This window comes from Chrysemys picta, chromosome 23 (assembly GCF_011386835.1).
Source record: "Chrysemys picta bellii isolate R12L10 chromosome 23, ASM1138683v2, whole genome shotgun sequence".
Classification (NCBI taxonomy): Eukaryota; Metazoa; Chordata; order Testudines; family Emydidae; genus Chrysemys; species Chrysemys picta.
The window spans coordinates 20,305,802-20,323,853 of record NC_088813.1 but is presented as its reverse complement, the minus strand read 5'-3'; the positions used below and the strand labels follow the sequence as shown (position 1 = coordinate 20,323,853).

At 45.1% G+C, this 18,052-nt stretch overlaps 1 protein-coding gene and 1 long non-coding RNA gene across 2 annotated transcripts in view; one reads left to right on the top strand and one right to left on the bottom strand.

Moving 5' to 3' along the window:
• LOC112060690 (uncharacterized) overlaps positions 1-17,974 on the bottom strand; it is a 45,661-nt gene extending 27,687 nt beyond the window's left edge. The window contains exons 1-2 of the long non-coding RNA XR_002889931.3: positions 17,807-17,974; positions 3,157-4,717 (exon numbers count right to left, since the gene is read on the bottom strand). This is a non-coding gene — a long non-coding RNA (uncharacterized LOC112060690). The remainder of the gene's footprint in view (positions 1-3,156; positions 4,718-17,806) is intronic.
• MYCBP (MYC binding protein) lies at positions 3,712-16,342 on the top strand. The gene is made up of 5 exons (XM_005311645.4): positions 3,712-3,853; positions 4,052-4,124; positions 10,162-10,210; positions 10,903-11,032; positions 16,248-16,342. Exons 1-5 carry the CDS (start codon positions 3,839-3,841, stop codon positions 16,290-16,292), a joined length of 312 nt encoding a protein of 103 aa, XP_005311702.1. The 5' UTR covers positions 3,712-3,838; the 3' UTR covers positions 16,293-16,342.
• Positions 17,975-18,052: the final 78 nt, after the last annotated feature.

Here is an 18,052-nt window from a genome sequence, read left to right as displayed (position 1 = left end):
CAGTTGAGGCCTAACCAGCGCAGAGTAGAGTGGAAGAATGACTTCCCGTGTCTTGCTCACAACACACCTGTTAATACATCCCAGAATCACGTTTGCTTTTTTTGCAACAGCATCACACTGTTGACTCATATTTAGCTTGTGGTCAGCTATAACCCCTAGATCCCTTTCTGCCATACTCCTTCCTAGACAGTCTCTTCCTATTCTGTATGTGTGAAACTGATTGTTCCTTCCTAAGTGGAGCACTTTGCATTTGTCTTTGTTACACTTCATCCTCTTTACCTCAGACCATTTCTCCAATTTGTCCAGATCATTTTGAATTATGACCCTGTCCTCCAAAGCAGTTGCAATCCCTCCCAGTTTGGTATCATCCGCAAATTTAATAAGCGTACTTTCTATGCCAATATCTAAGTTGTTAATGAAGATATTGAACGGAGCCGGTCCCAAAACAGACCCCTGCGGAACCCCACTCATTATGCCTTTCCAGCAGGATTGGGAACCATTAATAACAACTCTCTGAGTACGGTTAGCCAGCCAGTTATGCACCCACCTTATAGTAGCCCCATCTAAATTGTATTTGCCTAGTTTATGGATAAGAATATCATGCGAGACCGTATCAAATGCCTTACTAAAGTCTAGGTATACCACATCCACAGCTTCTCCCTTATTCACAAGACTCGTTATCCTATCAAAGAAAGCTATCAGATTGGTTTGACACGATTTGTTCTTTACAAATCCATGCTGGCTATTCCCTATCACCTTACCACCTTCCAAGTGTTTGCAGATGATTTCCTTAATTAGTTGTTCCATTATCTTCCCTGGCACAGAAGTTAAACTAACTGGTCTGTAGTTTTCTGGGTTGTTTTTATTTCCCTTTTTATAGATGGGCACTATATTTGCCCTTTTCCAGTCTTCTGGAATCTCTCCCGTCTCCCATGATTTTCCAAAGATAATAGCTAGAGGCTCAGATATTTCTTCTATTAGCTCCTTGAGTATTCTAGGATGCATTTCATCAGGCCCTGGTGACTTGCAGGCATCTAACTTTTCTAAGTGATTTTTAACTTGTTCTTTTATTATTTTATCTGCTAAACCTACCCCCTTGCCATTAGCATTCACTAGGTTAGGCATTCCTTCAGACTTCTCGGTGAAGACCGAAACAAAGAAGTCATTAAGCATCTCTGCCATTTCCAAGTTTCCTGTTACTGTTTCTCCCTCTTCACTGAGCAATGGGCCTACCCTGTCTTTGGTCTTCCTCTTGCAACTAATGTATTGATTAAAAGTCTTCTTGTTTCCCTTTATTCCCGTAGCTAATTTGAGCTCATTTTGTGCCTTTGCCTTTCTAATCTTGCCCCTGCATTCCTGTGTTGTTTGCCTATATCCATCCTTTGTAATCTGTCCTAGTTTCCATTTTTTAATATGACTCCTTTTTATTTTTTAGATCATGCAAGATCTCGTGGTTAAGCCAAGGTGGTCTTTTGCCACATTTTCTATCTTTCCTAACCAGCGGAATAGCTTGCTTTTGGGCCCTTAATAGTGTCCATTTGAAAAACTGCCAACTCTCCTCAGTCGTTTTTCCCCTCAGTCTTGATTCCCACGGGACCTTACCAATCAGCTCTCTGAGCTTACCAAAATCTGCCTTCCTGAAATCCATTGTCTCTATTTTGCTGTACTCCCTTCTACCCTTCCTTAGAATTTCAAACTCTATGATTTCATGCTCACTTTCACCCAAGCTGTCTTCTACTTTCAAATTCTCAATGAGTTCCTCCCTATTTGTTAAAATCAAGTCTAGAACAACTTCCCCCCCAGTAGCTTTTTCAACCTTCTGAAATAAAAAGTTGTCTGCAATGCAGTCCAAGAATTTGTTGGATAGTCTGTGCCCCGCTGTGTTATTTTCCCAACATATATTTGGATAGTTGAAGTCCCCCATCACTACCGAATCAGTGGTTCACAGTCATGCTGGAAGGGCATAACGAGTGGGGTCCCGCAGGGATTGGTTCTGGGTCCGGTTCTGTTCAATATCTTCATCAATGATTTAGATAATGGCATAGAGAGTAAAGTTTGCGGACGATACCAACCTGGGAGGGGTTGCAAGTGCTTTGAAAGATAGGATTAAAATTCAAAATGATCTGGACAAACTGGAGAAATTATCTGAAGTAAATAGGATGAAATTCAATAAGGACAAATGCAAAGTACTCCATTTAGGAAGGAACAATTAGTTGCACACATACAAAATGGGAAATGACTGCCTAGGAAGGAGTACTGCAGAAAGGAATCTGGGAATCATAGTGGATTATAAACTAAATATGAGTCAACAGTGTAATGCTGTTGCAAAAAAAGCAAACATCATTCTGGGATGTATTAGCAGGAGTACTGTAAGCAAAACACAAGAAGTAATTCTTCCGTGATGCATTTTTCATGGATGTAATTTTGGTAGGGCCCTAAGAATAAATGTCCACACAGGGCCTTAGTATGGAATAGCTACTGCATTTTAAATTCACACTGTAGCTCATTGGTTCTAATCTCAATCTTTCCTGACCACTGTGTCCCTTTCAGGAGTCTGAAGCCTGAGATCCACTGCCTGGGGCTAAAGCATATAACTTAGCTTCAGGGGCCTCCCTGTAGTGTAGGGTGCCAGGCAATTGCCCTGCTTGCACCCCCCCCCCCCAGGTTGAGAAACACTAATGTAGATAACTAGACACACCGCCTGGAAGACTTCTGCGTACCCCCAGGGGGTACGCATACCCTTGGTTGAAAACCACTGCTCTAGTTTATTTTGCAATAATTTCCCTGTGTAGACAAGCCCTTTCCACTCGTGAGCAGTTTATATTCTGAGCAGCATGTCTGTCAGATACTCCGTAGCAAACACACAGAACCTCGCCTTCTTTTCTTTTCAGATCACTGTACTGTAGCTGTCCTCCCCATCATGAAGAAGCATTAAAGGCGGCAAGGCTAGGAACTTCTGCGCCCCTGCCCTGGCAGTGATACAAAGTGGCGAGTTTGTGCTGATACACCGGCGGCTCCCTGACATTGGCAGAGATGCTGCGTAGCACCGAGCATTTATCAGACTCTGACCACTGCAGTGACTTACACACCATGTAGCAGCAGAGCCAGGAGGCTGTGCAGCAAGCAACCTGTATGACGCTGTATCCCAGCACTTACTTTTACACTGGGCGGCACCTAGCCTTCCTGCTCCGAGCGTAACCACGGGGCACCGTGAGCACAGCGCCCCACACGGGGGTCTCAGCGTGGAGTGGCTAACACGCGGGTGGCTGGGTGGGAACGGCTTCGGCGGGAGGCAGCTGAGCGGCCAGGCGGGCGGCGGGGAGAAGGGGGTTGGGCAGGGCAGGGCAGGGCCTCAGGGAAGGCGGGAGAAGGGAGCTGAGTGGGCGGGAGACGGTGGCTGGGCAGGACAGGGCCTGAGGTAGGAAGGCGGGAACTGAGTGGCTGGGCTGGGCCTGAGGGAAGGTGGCTGAGTGGCCAGGCAGGGCCGGGCCGGCGGTGGGAAGGCGGGAGAAGGGGGCGGGGCCGGCGGTGGGAAGGCGGGAGAAGGAGGCTGGCCAGGGCCGGGCCGGCGGTGGGAAGGCGGGAGAAGGGGGTGGGGCGGGGCAGGGCCGGGAAAGCGGGAGAAGGGGGTGCGGAAGAGATACAGCTCGCAGAAAGGCCCAAGGCAGGACGCCAAAAAGAAGTTGGGGGAGGGGCGGGGCCGTGTACTAGCGTTCCCGTCTCCATGGTAACTGATGGAACGCTGCGTGTCTTCCCCGCCCTCCGGTAAAAGAGCCAGGGCGCAAGCGCGACGCAGTCGTTAGAGCGGAGAGCGCGGCCCGGTGCGGAGAGCGTTGGGATGGCGCATTACAAGGTGCGGGGCTGCAACTTCTTCCCGGAACCCACCGCCCTCGCTTGGTTCCCTCCCCTCCACCGGGGAGTCCCGGTATCCCGCTGGCTGCCTTCGCGCGGCCTCTGCGCCCTTCTCGGACAGGCCCGGGCGAAGCCGGCTCGCCGACCCCGGACCGCCCTGCCCCGCCCCGCGCTAACGTTGTTCCCATCCTTCCCTCAGGCCGCGGACTCTAAGCGAGAGCAGTTCCGCCGCTACCTGGAGAAATCCGGGGTGCTGGACACGCTCACCAAAGGTAACTAGCTCCGAGCCGCTGCCCCCAGCGTGGGGGAAGGTAAATGCCCCCGCCCCCGCGCGGGGATCAAGTGGTGGCAGGGCCCTTTCTCTAGCAGCTGCTCTCCACGCACCCTCGCCTCCCAGTTTGGTCAGGTGGCAGGTGACCAGTAGCCCCTGTTGAGAATCCTGTGGGTCAAGACTTAAGATACTTGAGGTCTTATTTTTTCAGATAACTTACTATTTCTGTAGCACTTCATATGTTCAAAGCAGAGTTCCACTTGATTTCAGTTGTAGTGTTGAGCACACCCCACTTCTGCAACTCTGACCCGTTGGCCCCTGATCCCTGGTACTCACTCCACACTGTGGGCACCTGTGAGTTTTGATCTAAGTGACTTGTTCAGCATTGCAAGATGCAGGTATAACATTCAGTTCTTCAGGGTGGCATTCAAGGTCTGTAACCATGAGACTATCCCTTTTCTCCCTATAATTCTCTGCTTTATTTGCTACACAACATCCAGTCTCTACAACAAAGGAGGCAGGGTTCTTGTAGACAAAACCACATTCACTACACAGTTCTGTTTGATTCCTGGTGCACTGAATGAGTCAGAAGTCCTGTAGGGTGAAAAAAAGTAGGTGATCATGTAACTAAAGAGTGTCATGCACATGCAAAAAGGGGGCACAAGCAGCCTTAATCCTGACACTTCTCTGCAGTCAGAATATTCCTTTCACATTTTTTATTTAATTTCACATTTAGAAACAAAAACTGACCAAATTTCATCTTGTGGAATCATATTGATCATCATATGGATTGTTAGCAGGTTTGTGACCTCTAGGTCAGAGGTGGGCAAACTACGGCCGGTGGGACTGTTCTCCCTGGCCCCTGAGCTCCTGGCCCGGGAGGCTGGCCCCTGGCCCCTCCCCTGCAGCCTCAGCTCACTGTGCCACTGGCGCAATGCTCTGGGTGGCAGGGCAGCGCAGCTGCAGAGCCCGGCCTGACCCGTGCTCTGTGGTGCGTGGCTGCCTCCAGCCAGGCAGTGTGGCTGCCTGTCATGGTGCAGCCGTGCCGCCAGCCACCGGTGCTCCAGGCAGCGCGGTAAAGGGGCAAGGAATGGGAGAAGGGGGTTGGATAGAGGGCAGGGGAGTTCGGGGGGTGGTCGGGGGCCAGGGGTGTGGATAGGGGTTGGGGTGGTCAGAGGGTGGGGAACAGGGGGGTTGAATGGAGGTAGGAGTTCCAGGGGTGGTTAGGGAGAAGGGGTGGTTGGATGGGCAGGGGTCCCGGGGGAGGGCAATCAGGAAGGAGAGGGGGGTTGGATGTGGCGGGGGCAGTTAGGGGCAGGAGGTCCGGGGGGCGGTCAGGGGACAGGGAGCAGGGGCGTTGGATGGGGCAGGAGTCCCAGGGGGCCATCAGGGGCAAGAAGCGTGGGGGGGAGGCGGATCAGGGGCCGGGCCATGCCTGCCTCCGAACCCCCCAGCCCAGAGCCTGCACCCCAACCCCTTGCTCTAGCCTGTTGAAAGTGAGTGAGGGTGGGGAGAGTAAGTGATAGAGGGAGGGGGGAATGGCGTGAACAGGGTGGGGCTTCGGGGAAGGGACGGGGCCTTGGGGAAGGGGCAGGGTAGATCCTGGGTTGATCTTAAATTCAAAAAGTGATCTTATGCCTAAAAAGGTTGGAGACCACTGATATAAATCATTGATGAAGATATTGAACAGAACCGGACCCAGAACCAATCCCTGCAGGGCCCCACTCGTTATGCCCTTCCAGCATGACTGTGAACCGCTGATAAATACTCTGGGAATGGTTTTCCAACCAATTTTGCTCCCACCTTATAGTAGCTCCATCTAGGTTGCATTTCCCTAGGTTACGTCTTCACTACCCGCTGTATCAGCGGGTAGCAATCGATTTATCCGGGATCGATATATCGCGTCTCGTTAAGATGGGATACATTGATCCCCAATTGCGCTCACCGTCGACTCTGGAACTCCACCAGAGCGAGCGGCGGTAGCGCAGTCGACGGGGGAGCTGCGGCTGTTGATCCCGTGCTGTGTGGACCCCAGGTAATTTGATCCAAGATACTTCGACTTGCGTAAACCAGTGTAAACCAGCCCTTAGTTTCTTTATGAGAAGGTCATGCAAGACAGTATCAAAAGCTTTACTAAAGTCAAAATATACTGCTCCCCTCTGCCCCCCCAGCCACAAGGCTTGTGACCCTGTCAAAGAAAGTTATCAGGTTGGTTTGACATGATTTATTTTTGACAAATCCATGTTGACTTTCACTTATGACCTTATTATCTTCTAGATGTTTGCAAATTGATGGCTTCATTATTTCATATATTCATGTTGCCTGGGTGTAGCAGGTGCAGAATAGAGAGCACGGGAGTGTGTCTCCCTGCTCTCAGTTCTTGTGCCCAGCACTACATGTGGGCCCCCAGCAACTAGGAGGAGCAATTTCAAGAAAAGTCCTGAGCAGGCTCAGAGCAGACTGAATTTGGGAGAAATTTAGCTAACAAGTGTAACATACCTCTGCTGAGCAATTTCTTGGATCTCTGTAATTTGGGCCGACTTGTAATGGGGATGGCAAAAGACATACTCCTGAAACAAAGGCCATCCGTGTGCGAAACATAGAAGCACCAGAGATTCTTAGTCAAATGGCTGTAGGAATTTTTAACATGGGCAAAACAACTTTTTTGCATTAATTTCATTCTTGGAAACAGCTGAACTGTTGGGTACAACTTTCCAAAAATTTCAGCATGAGGCATGCACGTGGCATGTATGTAAAACTTCAGTCCAAATGTAGTTACTTTTAACTTAATAGTTTTTGACCAAACAGCCTCTCTCAATGGAAAATATTAAGCAACCTTACCCATAGGTCTAATTACCAGAGCTGGCTATAATCTGTGTTTTGGAAGTACCCAAATCCCCATATCTGGATTGGGATACCACTGGGTTAAATACTGAATGAACAAACAGAAAATCTGACAACTTCAGTAGAAATTCTGTGTTGGTTTTTATCCTGCCCTCATCAAAGGTCCCTACCTGTATAGCTCACAATCTAAGAAAGTCAAACAATATACAAAGAACTCAAGAGAGAGACAATTAAATATTTCTATATACTTTTTAGTTTTGTAATTGCATAAATATCCACTTCCTCAGCTGTTCCTTAGCCTATAAATCATGCATGGTTTTTTGTTTGTTTGTTTTGGGGTTTTTTATGTCTGTAATGGCAAAATTAGTCCTAATGCTTCTCCCCTCTCCTCTTATTTTTGTCATAAGTACTTAGTGAAAAGACTATGCAAATATAGTGGTGCATAACAAAAGTCTGTCAGAGAGAAAATAGGCATTATGCTAATGAAAATGTATCACAAAATGCTGCATGTGCATACTTAAGCTTGTAGAAAACATGGTATCTTGAGTTTCAGGAATAGTCTGTTAAGTAATTAAAGGCTGCGTCATAATACATTTTCACAAGCAGACAGTCAAGGTTGCAAGTTAAACTGTGCAACCTTAACATTCTTGTTATTCTTTTTGGATGGGATATATACACTAATTCAAAGGGTATTATAGAAAGTGTTCTCATAGCTTTCCATTCTTTATTTTTTGTTTCTAATATATTGAACATTTGTTTTATATATTTCTAGCTAGCTTATATTTTCTCCTTGAATGAAAATGAAAGCAAGTAATCTCTGTTTAATTGCTTTATGAAGTGCTGCCATAGCTTTTAGGTCAAAACTATTCTGTAAAATGGAGTATCTGGAGACTCAATACAGATATCACACTTTGGTTTGTCTCACAGTTGGTAGGGATAGTCTACCACTGTACCAAGTTTCAGATGATAGTGAATGTTTTAGACTGGAGTTAATTTATTTATTTATTTATTTATTTATATTAAGGGAGATATCCCATCTCCTAGAACTGGAAGGGACCTTGAAAGGTCATCGAGTCCAGCCCCCTGCCTTCACTAGCAGGACCAAGTACTGATTTTGCCCCAGATCCTTAAGTGGCCCCCTCAAGGATTGAACTCACAACCCTGGGTTTAGCAGGCCAATGCTCAAACCACTGAGCTATCCCTCCCCCCTAAAAGGTCATCAAATCGAATCCAGCCCCCTGCCTTCACTAGCAGGACCAAGTACACATACATTCCGTCTTTTCATTTAAGAAACGTGTTATGAGTGCAGATCAGCTTACTCACTTTCACCACTCCATGGTGAATACATATTTAGAGTGTGAAGGACACTTCACTCCACATGCAGTCTTTTTAATGTGGGTAAGTTTAGCTGAAGTCAGTCTTTTTGCCACTTTCAGATAAATCAGTGTGCTCCATTTGGTGGCTCTAAAGCTGTTGTTGCTCACTAACAAACTAGTCTAAAAGGATGTAGCTACTCTTCAGTTAACTGACAGTGAACTCTAGTAGCTAACACAGTTGTCCTGGAAGGGAAGTTTCGGAGTCCAAAATTACATGAACAAGTGTTGGGAGTGTCCAGGCTAGCAAGTTAAGATGTGTTGGCTAACTTGACAATACATTAACTTGGTACCTACAACAATGGTGTTCTATTCCCAGTCACTGATCAGTTTAAAAACAAAAAATCTTCAAGTGCGGACATACTGATAGTGATAAATCATATTCATTTTGGCTTCATTCCAAGTCCAGAAATCTAAGTATTAATTAGTCAACAGGAGAACTGGTGGCTCAGGCTCTTTTAAGGATTCAGTCAACAAAGTGTTGAACAATGAATACTTCAGAAGTTCGTGCCATGTGGCTGTCTTTGGTGCACATCTGTGTTAACTCAAAATATTAGTTATTGAGAGTACACCTCTACCCCGATATAACGCGACACGATATAACACGAATTTGGATATAACGCGGTAAAGCATTGCTCTCCGGGGGGCGGGGCTGCGCACTCTGGCAGATCAAAGCAAGTTCGATATAACACGGTTTCACCTATAACGCAGTAAGATTTTTTTTTTTGGCTCCCGAGGACAGCGTTATATCGAGGTAGAGGTGTACTATACTCAATGTAACACTCTGAGTGCCCCTGGAGATGAGCACAACAATACATGGATGAAGGAGGAGCCAAGTGTGGGACTGTAAGAGTGCAACTGCATTCTTGAGACACCTTTTAGGATTCTTGCTTCCACTCTAGAAGCAAAGCAGCAAGTGGGTGCGATTTGTTTATTTCCCCTGCCCCCCCCCAGTAAAGGAGGCCTGGTGATGGAGGAGAATGTTGAGTTTTCCAAACTTAGTAAAGGAGATTCTGTCTTTGGCTACACTAGAGAGCTTGCAGTGGCGCAGCTGCACCACTGTAAGACCTCTAGTGTAGCTGCTCTAAGATGACGGGAGAGAGGTCTCCCATTGGCTTAATTACTCCATCCCTCGCAAGTGGTGGTAGCTATATCAGTAGGAGAAGCTCTCTGGCTGACATAGTGCTGTCCACACCAGCGCTTAAATGGGCATAAGTTATGTTGCTCAGGAGGGTGGCTAATTCACTCCCCTGAGCAACATAATTTATGTTGATTTTAAGATGTAGTGTAGATTACTTCAGATTACCTTTGTTACAAGATAAGTAACAAATATGATAGGCAACTACTTTACTGGTAGAGAATGTATATATCCTGGAACTATTATTAAATAGCTATTAATTTGATTAGTTTATGGAAAAATATAACTGCTTGAAAGTCACTTGCAATGTTTGTGTTTATGTAAATGCAGAATTTAGTGCAAATATTTAGCTTTACAGCTCATTAAAGAATTGTTGAAAAAAAGCTTATTCAAAGTAATTCCAGCTATATAACTGTCAAAGCTTATGTTGGATGCACATGAGTCTCTCAGTAATACTCTGTATAATCACTAATACCTGTTCATTGTCCTAGCTTTTATTATAGTCAAAAATTATCTTTGTGTGTGAATGTTTAAATTAGTGAAACCTCACCTTTAAAATACTAATCTGGAAGTAATCCTTTTTATGTCTCATATGTATTAGATTTGACTACTGGTGCACATTTAAGAAATTGAACAATTTGGGGTGTTCTCTGCTTCAACTGTTGGATGCTTTTTATTTACAGTGTTGGTAGCCCTATATGAAGAGCCAGAGAAACCAAATAGTGCACTGGAGTATCCTTTTTCTTCCTTCTGTGAATTGATTTCAATCAGATGTGAGGCAAAAAATGGAAGCATAGTCCAAGGCAGATACTAGTTTGTCTCCATATTATATAGTGTAAACAAAATATTTTATTTCCTTATTAAATAATAGCAGCAGCAATTTTAGGGAAATGGCACTCAGTCAACCAAGTACAATAGCGAACTGGAAATTTAACTCTTGATGATAAAGTCCTTTCTACCATCAGCCTGAGGCTTTTGGCTTATCTAACTCAGGGTTTTTGTTGTTGTTGTTTTTGTGTTTTGTTTGACCTCCTGCCTCAGTGGATTATGAGGGCTTACTACACAAGTATTTACTGTCTAAAATTTTCTGCCTTACAGTTTGGTATTCTCTTGTTCTTGTGTTGTGGGAGTGGGTAAAAGGAGCATCTTTCAGCTTTTATTTTATACTATTTTATAACAGTGCCCTTCTCAGTCGTCTTTACAAGCTAAGTAAACCTTGCTGTTCTTCTTCCTTGTGTTTTTAAAGTGCCTGCAGACAGCCATGTTGCCACCTTCTGTTTAAAAAAATTCTGTTTGGCTTTTTTCTTAACTGACACATCTGGCGTATCTTGTCAGTCTGCCATTATGTCTTGCTCTACCAGTGTTATAGTTTATTCAAATTCAGGCTATCCTTTTTAAGTGAAGAAACACTTAACTTTTATTAGCTTTCTGAAGCATCATATAGGAGCCGCAGCTCCAGAAAATCCAGAAGTAGAGGCCCTTCGCCTGGAAGTGGCAGAGATGAAAGAAAAATATGAAGCTGTGTTGGAAGAAAACAAAAAACTAAAAGCAAAGGTAAATATTTAAGAGTCTCCATTGCTGTATAGTCTTAAAATGTAAATAAAAGACAAATACACTGGTATTAGTTACTGTATCAATAGTCAATATTCATCAGTGATAATGCAGTGTCACTTTGTGCAAGTCTCAGAACAAGGAGAAGCCTGATAGGCTCTTGGTGAGGGGTCACTCAATTGAAAAGAACACTTTTCATGTTCTAATATGACTAACCACTCAGTTTCTTTTTCTTAACGTTCTTTAAAAGCCATGGAAAACCAGTACAAGTACCAAACTTAATTCTATCATTTCCGCTCAATTTTATTTAACTTCTTAAAAAATGGGTTAAAAATCAACCTGCATGATAATTCCCAAACAGATTACAACATTTTAAAGACACTAACTGCAAAGGCTTCTTATAGAATATAAATTCAAGGTGGAAGAGACCTATTAGGTCAATGGGATCAACACCTCGTAGGATCTGACCCAATGGAGGCCTTTCTCTGTATGCAAAATACAACATTTAACTCTAGTTTAAAATACCTCTAGTTCTCTGACTGTGAAAACCTTCTGAATGGAACCTGAGTGTAAACTAAGGCAGAGTCGTTGTTTTGGGTATACAGACTGCCTGCACCTCTCAGCTATCTCAAGAGGGCATCTGTTCTTAAACCAAATTATATTTGAGACAGATTTTCAAATAACTCATTGTACAGTTACCATAGTTATACTGATCCATAACTGCACATGCAAATAGCCACATAAACGAGGGGTAGAAACAGTGCTGGTTCTGAAAGTGTGTGACATACTTTTTCCCACGCAGTGATGCTGTTTGCTACAGTAACTTTACTTACCAAATGACTAGTTACTACATACTATGTTTTACCTTCTACAACTTTTGATCATGCAAGCTTTTCTACATGGATTATGGGACTGCCCACAAAGAGGCCTGAATCCTGCAAACTGCTATCTTAGTACACATCATATATTATCAGTGGTAGTTCCATAATAGAACAAAGGCACTATTTGTCCATTAATTGGTCCAGAAAACACCTACTTAACAATAAACTCATTGGTCAAATTAATGATCTCTCCATTAAATTTGCTGTCAAGACACAGGGCCGGTGCTACCATTAAGGCAAACTAGGTGGTTGCCTAGGGTGCCAAGATTTGGGGGCACCAAAAGGCAGTGCCCCCATTTTTTTTTTTTTTTAAAGCGTTCCTGGGCTGGGCTGCCGGCGGCGCGCTGACACATGCGGCTCAGACTCCCTCTCCCAGCGCAGCGGCCGCTCCATGCAATTATTCTCATTGCTGGCGGGGGCGGCATGCTCGGGGAGGGGGCGTAGCAGAGGTGAGCTGGGGTGGGGAGCCCTGTGGCAGCTCCTCCCCCCGCCCTGAGGCACCCCCCCCCCCCGGCCCGGGGAGCCGTGCGGCAGCTCCCCACCCCAGCTCACCTCTGCTACGCCCCCTCCCCGAGCACGCTGCCCCCACTGTAATTCTCCCGCCTCCCAGGCTTGCGGTGCCAATCAGCTGTTTGGCGCCGCAAGCCTGAGAGGGAGGAGAATTAGAGTGGGGGCGGTGTGCTCGGGGAGGAGGCGGAGCAGAGGTGAGCTGAGGTGGGGAGCTGTGGCACAGCTCCCCAGGGGGGGAGAGCTGCTGCGGGTGGGGGCCTGCCTCAGGGTGGAGGGGAGGCTGGGAGCTGCCGCACGGCTGGGTGGGGGGCGCAAGATGGAAGTTTCACCTAGGGCGCGAAACTTCCTTGCACCGGCCCTGTCAAGACATATATGCATAAGAATGGCCACACTGGGTCAGACTAGTGATCCATCTAGACAAATATCTTGTCTTCTGACAGTGGCCAATGCCAGATGCCTCCAAGGAAATGAACAGAGCAATTATCAAATTACTTATACCCTGTTGTCCAGTCCCAACATCTGGCAGTCGGGCTTAGGGACATCCAGAGCATGGGGTTGCATCCCCGACCATTGGCTAATAGCCATTGATGGACCTATTCTCCATCAACTTATTGAATTATTTTTTTTAACTTAGTTATACTTTTGGCCTTCACAACATCCTGTGGCAACAAGTTCCAGAGGTTGACTCTGTATTGTATGAAGAAGTACTTCCTCTGGTTTGTTTTAAACCTGCTGCCTACAAATTCCTCAGGTGACCCCTGGTTCTTGTGTTATGTGAAGGGGTAAATAACACTTCCCAATTCACTTTCTTCACACTATTCATGATTTTATAGACCTCTATCATATCCCTCCTTAGTTGTCTTTTCCAAGCTGAACAATCCCAGTCTTCTTAATCTCTCTTCATATGAAAGCTGTCCCATACCCTTAATCATTTTTGTTGCTTTTTCTATTTCTTCTATATCTTCTTTGAGATGGGGCAACCAGAACTGCAACAGTATTCAAGGTCTGGGTGTACCATGGATTTTTATAGTGGTGTTATATTTTGTCTTATTTTTCCCTTTCCTAACGGTTCCTAGTATTCTGTTAGGTTTTTTTTTTTTGTTTTTTGTTTTTTTTCTGCTGCTGCTGCTGCACAGGGAGTGATATTTTCAGAGACCTATCCACAATGACTTTCTTGAGTGGCAGCAGCTAATTTGGACTCCATGGATTTGTATGTATAGTTGGGATTGTTTTCCAATATGCATTACTTTGTATTCATGTGCTCTGAATGTCATGTGTCATTTTGTTGCCCACTCACCCAGTTTTGTGAGAGGCCTTTGTAACTCTTCACAGTCGGCTTTGGACTTAACTATCGTGAGTAATTTTGTATCGTGCAAATGTTGCTGCCTCATTGTTTACTCCTTTTTCCAAATCATTGATGAATATGTTGAACAGCACTGGTCCCAGTAATGGTCACTGGAGGAGGGGGAGTGGGAGGAGGATGCCACTATTTACCTCTCTCCATTCTGAAAACTGGCCATTTATTCCTATCCTTTATCTGCCTTTTAACCAGTTGCTGATCCATGAGAGGACCTTTCCTCTTATCCCATGACTGCTTAGTTTGCTTAAGAGCCTTTGATAAGGGACCAGGTCAGAGGCTTTCTGAAAGTTCAAGTACACTATATCCACTTAATAACTCTAGTCCAGATTTGTTTTACAGTAAAAAGACTATAAGTATTTGACTTGAACATTCTGCTGAGTCAAGCTGTCATGCTTATCTAAATGGTCCTGGCTTGGGTTAAAATGGGAATGCTTCCTTGAGGGGAAAAAAATTAGATGAGTTGTGTTGGGAGCATGGAGCAGTTATTGCATCTTGCAGGCATTTTTTTTTGTCACGGCTGGCTTAAAATGAGAGTAATCTGACTTTACAAGAAGGGGGACTTTCCTATGAAAGTGGTCTAAGAGATCTGATAAACTCATTCGGTAATGAGGGCTGAATTATACCTTAGTGTGTGGGCCAGAGTTATAGAGTTTTGGGCCATATGCCACAACTCTGTGAAAAGGTGCAAGAGTCTGCCCTCAGGCAGTAACCAAGTTTGTTGGGGAAATCAGGAACGATTCATTTCAGAGTAGCAGCCGTGTTAGTCTGTATCCGCAAAAAGAAGAACAGGAGGACTTGTGGCACCTTAGAGACTAACAAATTTATTAGAGCATAAGCTTTCGTGGACTACAGCCCACTTCTTCGGATGCATCCGAAGAAGTGGGCTGTAGTCCACGAAAGCTTATGCTCTAATAAATTTGTTAGTCTCTAAGGTGCCACAAGTCCTCCTGTTCTTCTTTTTGAGGAATGATTCAGAGTGTCATTAGGATCACCAATTTTTCTGCTCTCATTTCCTTGTATCTCTCCTCCCTCTGTATCTCTGAAATTTTTCTCCTTATTGATTAGTACTTTCTCTTCTCCACTCTTATCTACTGTTTATGCACTTTACTTTTTTTGTTCCATCTGTCTTTTTTGTCCTGCACAGTCACCCATTCCCCTGGGTCTTTGAGTTTTGTTGGGTTTCTGAAAGGCACCAGGACAACTTTTACATGAGTATTGTGAGCAAAATTGTGTTCTAATCAACTTCCTTCATTACTCTTTTTAGCATGCAGAACATTAAAGAGGAAACATTTATTTTCCCTTTCCATTAAGTACTGTAGCAAGTTTAAGTAACTAGCAAGTTTCCCTTTTCAGCTGGGTGCCTGTGCAAAGACTTCTCTGCACAGGGGAAAACCTGCTAATCTGATTCTCTTGTTATGGGCAGAAGAACAGTACATGTAATTAATTGAAAAGCAAAACTTGACTAAGATCCACTCATACAGTCCAGACATTTTATTTTGTAGCTAGCTTGGTGTGCAAAAGCCATGGAGCAGCTTTTCAGCAGCTGTTGCTGGCAGCACACTGTGATAAATTTAATCCAACATTATTGTAAATGCCAGATGAATATTTCGATCAGGCTAGGAATTTCTAACCCATAAATGAGAAACATTTTAAATGCAAAATTAAAACTGAGTGGCAGATTCTAGATATTCTAATATTTACTTTATTAACCTTCCCTATGTCTGGGATTCTGTTCAAAGGCTCTGGTGAAATCTACTTGGTCTTCAGCTACTTAATTTTTATACATATGTATCTATAATTGGAGAATTCAGGGTGTATTTTAAGTGGCCAAATTATCACTAAATCAGTGTGAATTTTTGATCTAAGGTTCTCATGGTAAGTTTGTCCTCTATTTTAAACTTTACTCCTTGGAATAGTCTCATGAATAGCTAATACCCATTCTAGTGGTGGCAGTCAGACCATTTTACTCCAGCATATTTCAGTACAGCATACAAGAATGTAGGACACTCATTCTTCCCAATACTAACTCAAGAGTAGCCAGTATTGGGCAATCACAATGTAAAACCCTCTCTTCTTTAAAGTAAGAAATTAAATATTTGTCAGTGGGAAAAACTGTCAAAAGCATTTAATGGATCTTGTGTGCTGAAATCTCCTGACTTTATAAGTCACTTAAGAACTTTTGAAAATCCTGCCCTGCACCTTTAAAAGCCTCTCTCTTATAGTTGCATTTTTGCACAATACATTGCATTCTCCCTTCCCTCTCACCCCCACAAAAAAAAAAAGGTTTACCGGGCATGTTTGTTATCTTTGAAAATAAGTGGACCTATTTGTAGAATAAAGCTTGCTATAAAACAATTACTCCTCTCTCCTGTTGGGGTAAAATATGCCTTCAGGGTTGTTTGTTTGTTTGTTTTTGTTTTTTTAACATTCTATAGCTAACAAAATCACTCCTTTTTTAATTCTACAGCTGTCTCAGTATGAACCACCTCCAGAAGAGAAGCGTGGTGAATAGGAATGCTTTCACCTTTTGGTTACTTAACTGAATAAAGGGCTTCATCAGAAGTTTACTGTCTTGACTTTTTTTGAATATAAATATCTTGAAACATTTTATGCAATATGTTGGTAATCATCTTACAACTACATGAATTGCCTAGGGAAGTTGTGGAATCTCCATCCTTGGAGATTTTTAAGAGCAGGTTAGACAAACACCTGTCAAGGATGGCCTAGATCAGTGGTCTCCAACTTTTTTACACCCAAGATCACTTTTTGAATCTAAGGGCAACCCAGGATCTACCCCGCCCATTCCCCAAGGCCCTGCCCCACTCATTCCATCCCCACCCTCACTCACTTTCACCGGGCTGGGGTAGAGGGTTGGAGTTCAGGAGGGGGTGTGGGTTCTGGGCTGAGGCTGAGGGGTTTGCAGTGTGGGAGGGGGCTCTGTGCTGAGCGTGGGGCAGAGTGTTGGGGTGCAGGCTCTGGGAGGGAGTTTGGGTGCAGGAGGGGGCTCCAGGCTGGGGCAGAATGTTGGGTTACCGGAGGGGGTACATAGTGCTGGCTCTGGGAGGGTCAGCGCTGGGGTGCAGGAGGGGATATGGGGTGCTGGCTCTGGGGGGGGGGGTCAGGGCTGGGGGTTGAGGTGCAGCCTCCCACTGGGCAGCACTTACCTGCAGTGGCTTCTGATCGGTGGCGGGCACAGTGAGGCTAAGGCAGGCTCCCTGGCTCCACACTGCTCCCAGAAGGGGCCAATGTGCCCCTGGGGGTGGGGGAATGTGGCTCTATGCACTGCCCCTCTGCAAGCACTTTGCCTGCAGCTCTCCTGGCCAATGTGAGCTGTGGGGGTGGTGCTTGCAGGCAGGAGCAGTGCGCCGGGGTAGGGAGTCAGCCCCCCGAGATGGCGATCGATTGGTAGATCTTCTAGGACCACTGGTCTAGATAATACTTAGTCTTGCCATGAGTGTGGGGGACTGGACTCAATGACCTCTCAAGGTCCCTTCCAGTTCTACAATTCTGTGAAAACAGGCCTTATGATTCTTAAGGTAATCTGCAAACATTCTTCTGTAGAGTTCTAAACCTAACTTTTTATAAGCTTTTTTGAAGGAGTTAACTCATCTGATGTGAATGTTACACCTTTCAGAACAGGCTAACATTAAGACTCATCTAGCACAAAGTGCCTGAAGTACAGTGGATAATTTCAGTAGCAGTATTAAAAATGAGTTAAATTTTATTAATATGAAAAGCAATATTTAAGAAAATAAAAGCTTAAAAGTTATGCGGATACTTGTAGTTGCAGAACAAGGGTGATGAGACATGTTCAGCACAAGGAACTGTATTGGGATCTCTAGGCCATCTAAATGCTTTGTGTCTCCTTTTATAATGCAGAGTAGAAAAGCCTAACACGATGGATACTAAGAAGGAAACTTTCCTTAGGCAGAACTCTATATTAGGGCTGGATTGTCGGGGGGAGTGTTGTGCCTTGTACTACTCTAGCCCCCAAGTTGGCAGCTGTCACAACCCTCCCATCCTTACCTAGCAGCGGAAAGCGAGTCTCGGGCTCCGCTTTTAGGTTTCCCTGCCCCACGGGTCCGCTCGGCCAGGCTCCGGGTTTTTTCTGCACGCATCGCAGTCGTGAGGGCATCCCGCATCTGACCCCGATCCGGCACCGCCTCCTCCCTTGCAGGGAGTGGTCCATCTCCGTGGGGCGTGTCCCCCTGAGGAATGGAATCCCAGCCACTTGGTTCCTCCCGACCTCCCTCCGTCACGTGAAGCGGTATA